The 12,831-nt window shown below is 33.7% G+C and overlaps 2 protein-coding genes, 1 long non-coding RNA gene and 1 pseudogene across 3 annotated transcripts; 1 reads left to right on the forward strand and 3 right to left on the reverse strand.

Moving 5' to 3' along the window:
* The first annotated feature begins 560 nt into the window (after positions 1–560).
* Positions 561–1,839, forward strand: LOC110906151 (protein FAR1-RELATED SEQUENCE 5-like). The gene is made up of 2 exons (XM_022151410.2): positions 561–584; positions 749–1,839. The coding sequence occupies exons 1-2, from the start codon at positions 561–563 to the stop codon at positions 1,574–1,576; spliced, it is 852 nt and encodes a 283-aa protein (XP_022007102.1). The 3' UTR covers positions 1,577–1,839.
* Positions 1,840–2,311: 472 nt separating this feature from the next.
* On the reverse strand, positions 2,312–3,725 carry LOC110906152. The gene is made up of 3 exons (XR_002573702.2): positions 3,555–3,725; positions 3,139–3,479; positions 2,312–2,590 (listed from the first exon to the last, which is right to left on the reverse strand). It is a non-coding gene; the product is annotated as an uncharacterized LOC110906152 (long non-coding RNA).
* A 644-nt stretch (positions 3,726–4,369) lies between these two features.
* Positions 4,370–5,084, reverse strand: LOC110906153 (RING-H2 finger protein ATL70). The gene has a single exon (XM_022151411.2). The coding sequence runs from the start codon at positions 5,006–5,008 to the stop codon at positions 4,538–4,540; it is 471 nt and encodes a 156-aa protein (XP_022007103.1). The 5' UTR covers positions 5,009–5,084; the 3' UTR covers positions 4,370–4,537.
* A 5,667-nt stretch (positions 5,085–10,751) lies between these two features.
* LOC110904550 lies at positions 10,752–12,555 on the reverse strand (annotated as a pseudogene).
* Positions 12,556–12,831: the final 276 nt, after the last annotated feature.

Raw genomic sequence — 12,831 nt, forward strand, 5'->3', positions numbered from 1 at the left:
TATTTACTATTAGTCTTTGAACAAATAAAAATAGAAAAAAAGTTTCAAACTTTATCACAATAGATCTGAGCCCATATGGACACAAAAATATAAAAAAGACAATAATAATGAGCCGTGCAAATAGTAAATAATAATAATAATAATAATAACAAAAATATTTTTTAGTGAACACAAAAAGACACAAAAAGACAAATAAAAAACACAAACTGGTCATACATCCAAATAATTTCCATATTTTTTATTTTATTTACTATCTCATGGTGATATAATAATGAACACAAAAAGCTCATATGAGCCGTGCTATTATTGCTGCAAGATATTAAATAGTGATCTATTTATGTTTGAGAAAGCTATACTTGAGAATCCATATTTTTAACACAAAAAGCTCATATGAGCCGTTCTATTATTCCTCCAAAATATCACCAGTTTCCTCCAAAATTGGGAACTTCAGTGCATTCGCTTCATATACTTGAGAAAGCTATTCAAAGAGCTGCATAAATTTACTTGTTCAAAGAGTGATCTATTTATGTTTCATCATAGCATTCAGAAAAGTTAATGAGATGTCTGGATTTTCAACAGATCAGGTATAGTTTTTAATTCCCATGTTTCAAGTTTCAACTTAGTTATATAATCTAGCTAGGTTAAGGGTCTTGTTTTAGTTTAAATGGGTTTGTTTGGATAATATATATTTTGTAACTACTCAAGCTTGTTCACCTAAATTTTGTAACTAATATTAGTTCACTTTTAGGTGTTCAAGTCTCGTGAAGAGTTGATGGAATGGGTTAGAAACACCGGACGTAGTCTTGGTTACGCTATTGTGACTAAAAGATCGAAAGCTAAAAATGGCTACGTGTCTAAAGTTGTACTTATGTGTGATCGTGGTGGTGTGTATAAATCAGATAAAGATTCAAGTAGAGAGACCGGCACTAGAAAGATAAATTGCCCGTTTGAAATGGTAGCGAAATTTTCAAAAAAGAATGGTTCTTGGACGTTAAAAGTAAAACCTGGTGAGCATAATCATCCACCCGGAGAATATATGGAGGGACACCCAATCGTCAAACGATTGACACCTAATGAACACCAATTGGTGGCAGAGTTGACGGGGAAGGGTGTGTTCCCAAAAGATATTTTAGGTGTTATCAAGGAGCGTGATGAAAATAATGTCTCTACAATTAAAAACATATATAACGCACGTGATAAAATTCGAGCAACGGATCATAAAGGGAAATCTTTGATGGAGGTGCTAATGTCTCATTTAAATGATAAAGGGTATACTTTTGAAATTTCTACCAATAGAGTTTCAAACATGTTGGAAGACTTATTCTTTGTTCCTAAAATCTCATACAAGTACTTCCTTGATTTTCCACATGTGTTGCTTATGGATGTCACATGCAATACGAACAAGTATAAATTGCCTTTTCTTGAAATTGTTGGTGTAACTTCTACCAACAAGACAATCTCCATAGCTTTTGCAGTTATGCGTAAAGAAACAGAGGAGAAATATCTTTGGGCATTAAACTGTGTCATTTACGAACTATCAAGAGCAGGATTACACTCAAGAGCCTTGGAGACATAGTTCATTCGGGTATCTAGAGACTGATGATTTTGTTGGTTACATCAGTCCAGACGTGAACTATCAAGTGCCTGGTGAAACAAGTCCGTTCATAAATCAAGATATTTACGGAAAAAAACCATTCAAGGACGATCCTGGTGAACCAAGTCCGTTCATGACACAAGATACAGACGGACAAGGTTTTTTTACCAACCTTTTAAACACACCGGGATATGATTTCATGGGGTTGAACCAAGATATTGTCGGACAAAGTTCTTTCGCCAACTCTACAGGTGCGCCAGGCTATGACTTCATGGTAACCATTTTATAATGGTAGAATTGCAAGGAGAGTATCCAATTGCCAGCACAAACAACCTATGGAAATTAATGAGAGAAAATGATGCAGCTGGCTGGGAGAATATATTTGAATCACGTCAAAATATGTATAAGTCTTGGATAGCACAACCTGCTACATTTGGGGGGAGTATAGATTAAACCTCGGTATGTAAATTATTAAATGATAATAATTTTGTAAAAAAGTACTTATTTTTATATAGCTTTTGTTACAGCTATAAATATAATTTGATAAACTATAACAATAAAAACTAATAATAAATACTATATCATAAAAACAACAACAATAATAATAATAATAATAATAATAATAATAACTAATTAATAAACAAATACAAACAAATACTAAATAACTAATAATTAAATAAATGAATAAAAAAAAGACAACAAAAAGACAAAACAGGCTAAAAACAAAAACCAAATGATTGATGGATGTGATGTTTTTAATACACACCACCACGATCACACATTTCAAACCATTTCAAACGGGCAATTTATCTTTCTAGTGCCGGTCTCTCTACTTGAATCTTTATCTGATTTATACACACCACCACGATCATACATAAGTACAACTTTAGACACGTAGCCATTTTTAGCTTTCGATCTTTTAGTCACAATAGCGTAACCAAGACTACATCCGGTGTTTCTAACCCATTCCATCAACTCTTCACGAGACTTGAACACCTAAAAGTGAACTAATATTAGTTATAATGTTCATTTTGAAAAAAAAAATGTTTTTGTTGCGGTCATTGATGCTGGGACAAAAAGAATAAGATACAACTGGTAGGTATTTTGAGTTACACTTAAAAAAATCTTTATTTTTGCAAATGGTTTGGGTAGGATCATCCATAACTTATAAAATTGGAACTGCATTTTTTTTAAATACAACATGTTTCTAGTGCTCATTCTCAATTTACAAATATTTTCGGAGGTTTCCATGTGCACCACTTACATGATTCCTTCCGTACTATTAAACTTATATTATTTAAATATACTTACTTTGCCATTAAAAAATAACCCATCCATCACACAAGTTCGTTACATTATGGACGAAAAATATCAATAAAATAAGTGGTGTGATAAATATACCCATTACAAGGATTAATATACCCAAAAGTCAAAGTTAATACTTTATTATCCAAACAAACTCATTTAAACTAAAACAAGACTCTTAACCTAGCTTGATTATATAACTAAGTTGAAACTTGAAACATGGGAATTAAAAACTATACCTGATCTGTTGAAAATCCAGACATCTCTTTAACTTTTCTGAATGCTATGATGAAACATAAATAGATCACTCTTTGAACAAGTAAATTTATGCAGCTCTTTGAATAGCTTTCTGAAGTATATGAAGCGAATGCACTGAAGTTCTCAATTTTGGAGGAAACTGGTGATATTTTGGAGGAAATATTAACTATTTAATATCACCACCACATAGCAGAGCTTTCTGAAGTAAGTTCTCAACTAAGTTCTCAACTTCAGTTAATATCACCAAATATCAACTATAAGTGTTGACGGTCTAAGGGAAGCAGGCAGGCAGTCCAAAAGGCGATCGGGTTCCACTGGTTTACTAAAACATAAGCAAACACACAACTTATTAACCAAAACAGTACGAAAGTTTAACCGAAAGATATCGGAATCAGACCTGCAAGCATGTAATAGCTGCCTGAACTCTTCCTCGAGCATTAACGAAGCCTTTTGAAGCAAAGTTGTAGAATGAGTAATCACTCCAATGCTGCTCTTAAGGTTTTTATTAGTGCTGAAAAACCGAACAATTTTTTTCAGTTGATTCACTGCTTCTAAATAACTCTCCAAATCTTCATGAGGACCTCTTTTTATCAATGTGACCATGTTGAAAGGTAAAAAAAATGACCATGTTTGAATTTAATATAAAAAAAGGTAAAAAGAAGTAATAATTTGAAACCACGTTTCTTTTTATCAATTTTAATAATAATAATAATAATAATAATAATTCATTACTAATAGTAAATAATAATAATAATAATAATAATAATAATAATAATAATAATAATAATAATTCATTACTAATAGTAAATAATAATAATAATAATAATAATAATAATAATAATAATAATAATAATAATAATAATAATAATAATAACAACATATAAAAAAGACAATAAAATAAAATAAAAAAGACAACAAAAAGACAAAGAAAGACTAAAAACAAAAACCAAATGATTGATGGATGTGATATTTTTATAGGGGGGGTTGTAATCAGGAATTAGGGGGGGTGTATAATAAAATATTAATAATGAAAACCTAACAAGTCACAAAGAAGAAAATTAGTTATATATAAAACACACACTCAATGTCTATACGGTGGAATTAATATTTGTGTAGGGATTAACATAGTGCTCTCTTTTTATTGATTTTTTTTTTACAAAGATATATGAACTAGTCTAAAATAAATAATCTATGCTAGGAGAAGGATTGTAATATATGAAAGGTGTTTTCCTTTCCCAACCAAAACATTACAAGAATGCATATATTTATATACATAACTCTTAGACATTACAAACTACTACATTAACTATCTAAATAAATACTTTTGCTTGTTGATATTATTACTTACACATCGACTTTGTTTTTTGTCGATTCAACTTGTTAAGTTGATACGCCAAGTGGCGAGGTTCGACACATGGGACAAGTAGGATGAGCCTTCAACCACGTATCTATACACCCGACATGAAACAAGTGACCACATTCTGGCAACATCCGAACTACGTCAGCTGGCATATAATCCCCCAAGCATATAGAGCATCCGGATCCGTTAGCAACGGTGCCAGTATGAGGCACCTTTGTCTCAGAGTAAACAGACGTCGGGAACGTTACAAGAACATCTTCGTCAAGACCCCTAGACAATCGTATGAGGTGGCGGTTGTGTGCATCCTCGTTGGTTTCAGATGGTGGTGGTGATCGAGACCGCTTGCAGATGTAATAAACGTAGGTGATGGTAAATAGGAAGATGGTTGTTAAAAAGAACCCGACGACGAATAAGTAGTCGTGGCGTCCTGGTGGACTCTTGATGGTTGTGGTGGTGTACGATGGTGTTTCGGAGTCTGTTGTGACGTTCATTTTGGGTATATGAAGGTTGGCAAGTTGTCAAGTTTGGTTTGTATTTTATATGTATTAACTACTATCAAACAAATGGATGATGAAAAGATAATGTGTATGACCCATGAGCGTGTGTGGTTGGTGGGTTACATATATATAAAAAGTCAATAGGTATATGAATGCAAACATTCTTTAAGAATACACAGCAGTTTTATTACTAAACTAATTTATATAAATTAAACCACTACAAAATATATAACATGATGTATTTTAAATTAAAAGATTATATATTTTTATTATAATAAATAAGTGTACTAATCACTTAACACATGATACAAAATCCTTTTTAGTCACTAAAACTCAAGGATCAGTAGCTTCGAGCTAGATAAAGAATAGAGTCTCAGAACTTGCGTTGTAACCTGTTGTAACCTGTAAGATCGCAACAGAGAAAGAAACACACCGCAGTGGCGTCTCTTAGAATTCACGTTATATGCTTTAACGATAAACAATATAATTATGAAAATGACAAAAATTGTAGTATTTGATAAACAATGAAATTATGATAAGGCAAAATTACCAAAATGTTGGTTGACCAAGAATGTTTTCAAATTTGTCACCCTCCTGCGTCCTTGGAAGGACTACTCAGCCTCGGAAGCGTCCGCCACGTTGAAGCGTCCGCCTGTCACGTTGAAGTGTCCGTTTCCTTTCAAGCGACACGTGTCCGCCACGTTGAAGCGTCCGTTCCGTTACGAAATTGCGGCAGTCACCGACGCATCATAACCATAATTTTTTAATGCGTCCCTGTGTATGTTATCGAGGTCTGGCCGACGCTTCCGAGGTTTGCCGACGCTTTCGAGGCTTGCCGACGCTTCCGAGGCTTGACCCGACGCTTCCCTAGGCTTGACCGACGCTCCCAGAGGATTGGCTGACGTTTCCCAAGGCTTGACCGACGCTCCCCCAAGCCCTGACCGACGCTTCCCGACGCTTACGAAAAAAAAAATTGGAAACTCAAAAGCCGTTTAACTTTTACCGTTGCACACATTTACCCCACTATATAACCCGTTCACTTATCACTTATCAAACACCCGCCGTTTTCAAAAATTTTGCAAACAAAATCAGCCATTTCACTATAACTCCGACGCCGACGACCTGACAATGGCCACCTCCTGGACTGACGTTGAAGACATTGCTCTGTGCGAAGCATGGGAGCAGGCCATGATCGATCCTCCACGTCGAGGACACGGTGGGCTCTGGGCCCGTGTTCAACAGAATTTCGCCCAACTACGTGGTCCGGACCACAACCGGACCGTTGACGCACTATCCTCCAGGTTCCGTGTCCTGCAGTTGGAATGTGAGAGATTTGATCGATATTTCAAGAAAGTGGAGACAGAAATGCCGGACCTTGGTGAGGACGATCAGAAGGAGGTGGCCCTCATCAACTACCGTCATGAAGAGAGACATGATTTCAAACATGTCTCGGAGTGGGAGGCTATTAGGATATGGTTTTAGATATAATATTATGTGTTGTTTGTTTTTTTTTATTATGTTATGTTTTGATGTTTAATTAGTGTTTAATATAAAAATTTTTGACTAAAAAATAACATGTTTTATATCGTTTAAAATTTGCTTCGTTAACATACATCTTAACCGGATTCCATGTTAGAAATGTCTATAAGTTATAAAAAAAATTTGGACAAAGATACAAAACTGCGTCTTTGGCCGACGCTTCAGAAGCTTCACGGACGCGTTAGCAACTGAGGCGGACGCTTCAACATCGAACACGTGTCGCTTGAAAGGATACAGATGCTTCAACGTGACAGGCGGACGCTTCAACGTGAAAGGCGGACTGAGTAGTCCTTCCAAGGACGCAGGAGGGTGATAAATTTGAAAACACTCTTGGTCAACCAACATTTTGGTAATTTTCCCTTATGATAATGACAAAATCATAGTATTCTAATGAGTTACACCGGCTTGAGACTTAACCAATTCTTCCGCTCATTTCCTTTTTTTGACGTTTTTTGCCATCCGGATGCTTGTTCAGGAGCCATTAACGCCTAAAAATAATAATCGATGTTCAACAATTAATAGACTAACAAAATTACGACAACACTTAATCAGTACGACAATATACGAGTTCTGATGTTATGTTCTGAAATCGACGTTCAACAAAATAATAATCGAATCAATAACACTAAACGAACAGACTAACGAGTCAATATCACTAAACGAAAATTCAATAAGAATCAGAATCGCCCTCCTGCAACACAACAACGTTCGGTTGAATTATAAATATGAATATGATGAAATCGGAAATTCAAACGATTATCATAATCAATGAATTAGAATCGCCCTCTGCGACTCTACAACACAATCACAATCCAACAATCAGAATCAGAATCGGACCTCACCTGATGTTATGTTCTGTTTCCATCAATCCAACGTCTTCACTCTTCAACGTGTTTCAGTGTTCTGGTTCCAGCAATCCAAAATCGCCCACTGATGTTCGTTCAATACTTCAGTCTTCAATTGTCCTTTCAGTTTCCAGCGTGTTTCAGTGTTTTTTTTTAAATCATATTAGTATTGGGTTGGGACCAATAAACCTAATATTAAGTTGGGTAACTATAAAGCATAAAAAATGTAGTAAGAGTGATTTTGAGATGAGAAATAAATTATTTGACGTTGTGAATTCTTTTTTTATGTTATATTTTAATTAGAATGAGGTTTCTATTAAAAAATCGGTTTTGATTGGTTTTCTCATTCGTTCTCACGCTTCTCACAATATTTAGCGTTCTCAAGATAACCCTATATATATATATATATATATATATATATATATAGGGGAGGGTTATCTTGAGAACACCCATTTTTGTGAGAACACTAGGAACAATTTTCATCCATAGATCATCCTAAATTAAGGGCTAAGATTAGAGGGGTTTAAATGAGGTGGAAACTTAAATTAAAAGACTAAAGGGGCATTATTGTCAAAACACAAAAACCCATCAAAATTATTCAATTGATCCCTGTAACAAAAAATAAACCCTTCAATTTCAAAATCATGGAAAATCAAACTTCTGATTAGAGCAGAGGAATACGAAGAATCATCATCTTCCAATTAGGATTCGATTGAGATAATCTCACATTTAGAACATTGCGATTCCACTCACTTGAAGAATCTAGAGTCAAGCTCTGAAATTATTCACTTCCTGCTCGTCTTCTTCAGGTACTGAATTTTGTTGTGATTTAGATCTGATTGTTGGTTTAAAGTATGGTTATTTGGTTTTTGTTAGTTAAGTATGAAATTGTTAGGTTTGTTTGGACCTTGATGTGATTTTTAGTTATGTATATGAAGAACAGGTGGAATTAGGGTTTCTATGACTGAATTTGTGTCTCAGTTTGATGTGAATTTTAGTTATGTATATGGAGAATTGGTAGAATTAGTGTTTCTATGGCTGAATTTGAGTCTGAAAGTGTTAGGTTTGTTTGGATATTGATGCGATTTTAAGTTATGTATGTTGGGAGAATTAATGGATTTTCAATCACGCTATCATATCATTATCTATCAATATCATATAATGCATTAGTTAGCTAGGTTTATTCTATTTTTGTAACTCTGATGTGGTAAAATTGTTAGTGTAGAGCGTTTTTCTAATCTTGTGTAGTTGGGAAAGGGTAGTAGGACCAGAAGAAGCAAAGTTGAGAAAGGGCTAGAATGATTTATGTCATGTAGGCATAAACCGACAAGAATTGTGATTGATGGTAAAGTAGTTTAGCTGGTAAGAAATTTGAACAGAGCTTCACAACAAAAGAGTGGGGTTGATTTGTGTTTAAAGATAGTGTCTTATGTTGATGGGTCAACTGAGGTTTTGGGATTACAAGTTGATGTACTGTTTTAACTATATATTATTGTTATTTTTGTTTATTGATTAAAATGTGTGTGAGTTTAATGCAAATTGACGATACGATTAACTCAAGAATTGTGTTGGTATCACGTTTCAGTCTCGGGATTTCCATATATTTTTACACATGTGTAAATCATAACATGAAGGTTTACACATGTGTAAACCATTAAAATTTCAGAAACTAAGCACGAATACGAAGGTTTACACATGTGTAAATCATATACTTAAAAAAATAAGCATAAATATGAAAGTTTACACATGTGTAAATCATAATACTTAAAAAAATAAGCATAAATAAGAACGTTTACACATGTGTAAATTATATATATGAAGGTTTACACATATAAGAATCATATATATGAAGACTTGCATATGTATAATTCATAATACTTTAAAAAAATAAGCATAAATATAAAGGTTTACACATGTGTATTGCCCAAAGAATTGATGGTTTTGCTGGTTGTTTACTGTATGTCCAGCTGGTGAATTGTAGGTTGGCTAAAATTTCTGGTTTGGACTATATGGGCTCATCTAGTTTGTATTATGATGATGACAATAATATTTATGTTGGTGGGATGTTTGGTGTGGGCTTAGTGAGGGTAGTTAGTTTAATGGGTTGTTTACTAGATTGCGGATGACTTTTGATAATGATTGTTGGTAATGACCAATATCCGTATGATTCTGGTTTTTTCTGTTGATGTTTTGGGGCATGGCAATAAAGAGGTTACTAGTTTTTATTGTTATGGCTGGTTTGGGGATGTGAAAATCAGGTTGGGTTTGGTGTTTGTCGGTTATATTCTTTTGTGTATGACTGTTTGGAGTTTGAGCAGGTTGAGGAATGAGGATGATGTGGTTTCTTGATCGATTTCAAGGTTTTTAGGAAGCTCAAGATGGACTTTCGGATGTTATGCTTTAGATGTTGTTTTAATGTTTTGGTCGTGTTTGATAGTTTTTTTTTATGTTTTAGGTTGTTTGAAATTTGATCATATAGATTTATTTCTAGTTTAGCTCATCGTCAGGGACTTGTTAGGTGCCAATTGTTACACCATAGCTAATGGTTTGGGGTTGATGTCTTCCTTGGGGTATATCCCGGTAAGGCCAATGCTCGTACGTTGTAAACATTTTTTTGTTATCAATAAAAGTTACCGAGGTGCCGTCCTCTTTTACATAAGATACTATCTTGGTTTAGTTCATAGTTTACACATGTGTAAATGAGTTTCAAATGTGTAAAACATAAACAATTAAGTGACATTTAACAAATTTACAAAGTGTAATACTATGCACATAGGTAAAAAAAAATAATAATAAGTGACAATGACCAGTTTACACATGTGTAATAAAATACGTATATGTAAAATAGAAACAAATAAATGACAATTAACACTTTACACATGTGTAATTCATATGCAAATATGTAAAACATAAACAAATAAGTGACACTAGACGATTTACAAATGTGCAATACAACTAAACATATGCAAAATAAAAACAAACAACTGAAAGTGAACGGTTACACATGTGTAAAATAGAAACAAATTAAATACGTGAAAGGGAACAATTTACACACGTCTAATACAACAAATTATGTAAAATAGAACCAAAAACTTGTTGACGAACAATTTACGCATGTTTAAGTCAGATGCAAATATGTAAAAGTGTAAAACAAGAACATATAAGTTGTTTAGTGGACAAAGTACACATGTGTAAGACATATTACATAAGAATATATAAGATTTACACTTGTGTAAAATAGACATTTACACATATGTAAAACAGACACTTACACAAATAGAATTTGATAACAAATAAGGAAACACACCCAGATACATAATATATCAGGACTTTGGACTAATAATATATAAAAGTATACAATCCAAGGTCAAAACAAAAGTTCAATATCAACCAAATTTTAAATGTTTACAATCCATAGGACATGAATCCCCATTCAAACTAAAACTAGAAAATAAAAAAGAATCTCCATTCAGCATCACTATCTTCATCACTGTGACTTTCTTCATTACAGTGACTACGTTTATCAGTTCAATTCTGTTTTTCAAAATAGTTCCGAGAATCATGGTTGGTAAGTTTAGTTCTATTTTACATCTTAAGTGATTTAAGCTTCAAAGAACGAGGCTTTCCATGTTTCTTTTTGCCTCCTTTCCTCGTAGCTTTTCTACAAAGAACGGACCTTTATACTTGTCTATCTCTGTGTTATTATTGTTAGCGGAATGCAAATCGTAACCAAGAGTATAATCACCCGCATTTAACAAATGTCCTAGATGGGTCCTTATAATAAACATGGTATTATTCTTCCCGAAATCAGACCACAAGGCACTTGTACATCAGCCACCACATATTCCACAAGGCTGTTTAGAGGGAAATTAGTGAAGCAAATGATGCCCCTCTAGTGCTACTCAACATCAAGTAAACAGGGCCTGATATTTAACGGGTCAAGTAAAGCGATAATGTTGTTGATTTTCATGCAAATGACAAAATGAGCCAAGGTTGCCCAAACTAACAGCAAGTTTTTTTTTTTTTTTTTTTTTTTGGGGGGGGGGGGGGAGGGGGAGACAAACCGAATCCTCAAATTTCAAGAGAAAATGTGTACTTGTAATTGCATTTATTTCTTTTCCTATCACGGGACACAAGTTGCTTGTCGTAGCTGCTATAAATTGGGATAACCTTCTGAATGAACTCTGCAAACTTAACCACATGAGCACAATTGGCAAAAAAAAAATAATCAATACCACTGTCCATTTGTTTAATTCTAATGGCTTTAACAACATCATGTTTAAAGATAAGTTTATCCAAATAAAATAAGGCCCGCCTGTAAGAAACGCGTTGTCTAAGCTGGACAACAGCCATCCATTGATTTGGGTTGGCTTAAAGCCTAGAACAGAACTCACACATTTGATCCTGAACCACATACTCGACCATATAAGCTTACTCGAGAACAACTCCGTTAAGTACTTCATTTTGAACTCTAAGCCTAATTTTAATTCTATTAGAGTGGATCATCAGAACTGGAAGCATTCTCCATATTGAACATCAAATTGTTTTGCTCCTGAATAGTTGATGTACCAGATTCAACTAAAATACTCATATCAGCAATGCCTAATCCGAATCTTTAAATTGTTCATCATAATTTACAACACTTGTACAATGAGACTTACCATTCTACATCAATAGTTTAAGATAAACCATGGCTGCAATCCAACAAAATAGAAACTAATTAGTGAAAATTGTGAACTCAATAAAAACGTTACCTGAAATCACGGAACCAAATCGATTGAATAATAACATATGAATCCAAACAAAATTGATTAAACAAAGTAATTAAAACAAACACTAATTAGGGAAAATAATGAACTCAATAGAAACAAGAATTGAAATCATGGAACAAAAATGATTAGATAATAATCTGTGAATCAAAAGTAATTGAAATAGAAAATTGATACCCAGTTCAATTGAACAATAACCAGTGAATCCAAAATCAGTGAATCCAAAATCATCTGAAGCAATGAACAATTGAAGAACACTACCTTTGGAATTGGAACTAAATCAGTGAAGATCGCTTAATCCAAGCAATAATCAATTGAAGAAGAGTATCAATTGAACTTCATGTATTTATGGATTGAAGAAGAGTCGAGATCGATTTATGAAAAGGATGGGTGATAATAGAAGCAGGAGAGAATACATGGAATTATTTAATTACTAATTTAACCTTTTAATTAAAACACCAAGGAAGATAAATGAGTGGTTGAGAATTGTTCTCATGGTTCTCACAAAAAATAGGTGTTCTCATTTAAACCCTCCCCTATATATATATATATATATATAGGGGAGGGTTATCTTGAGAACGCTAAATATTGCGAGAACCGTGAGAACGAATGAAAAAACCAATCAAAACCAATTTTTTTTTTATACAAACCTCATTGTAATTAA

This window comes from Helianthus annuus, chromosome 14, assembly GCF_002127325.2.
Source record: "Helianthus annuus cultivar XRQ/B chromosome 14, HanXRQr2.0-SUNRISE, whole genome shotgun sequence".
Taxonomy (NCBI): domain Eukaryota; kingdom Viridiplantae; phylum Streptophyta; class Magnoliopsida; order Asterales; family Asteraceae; genus Helianthus; species Helianthus annuus.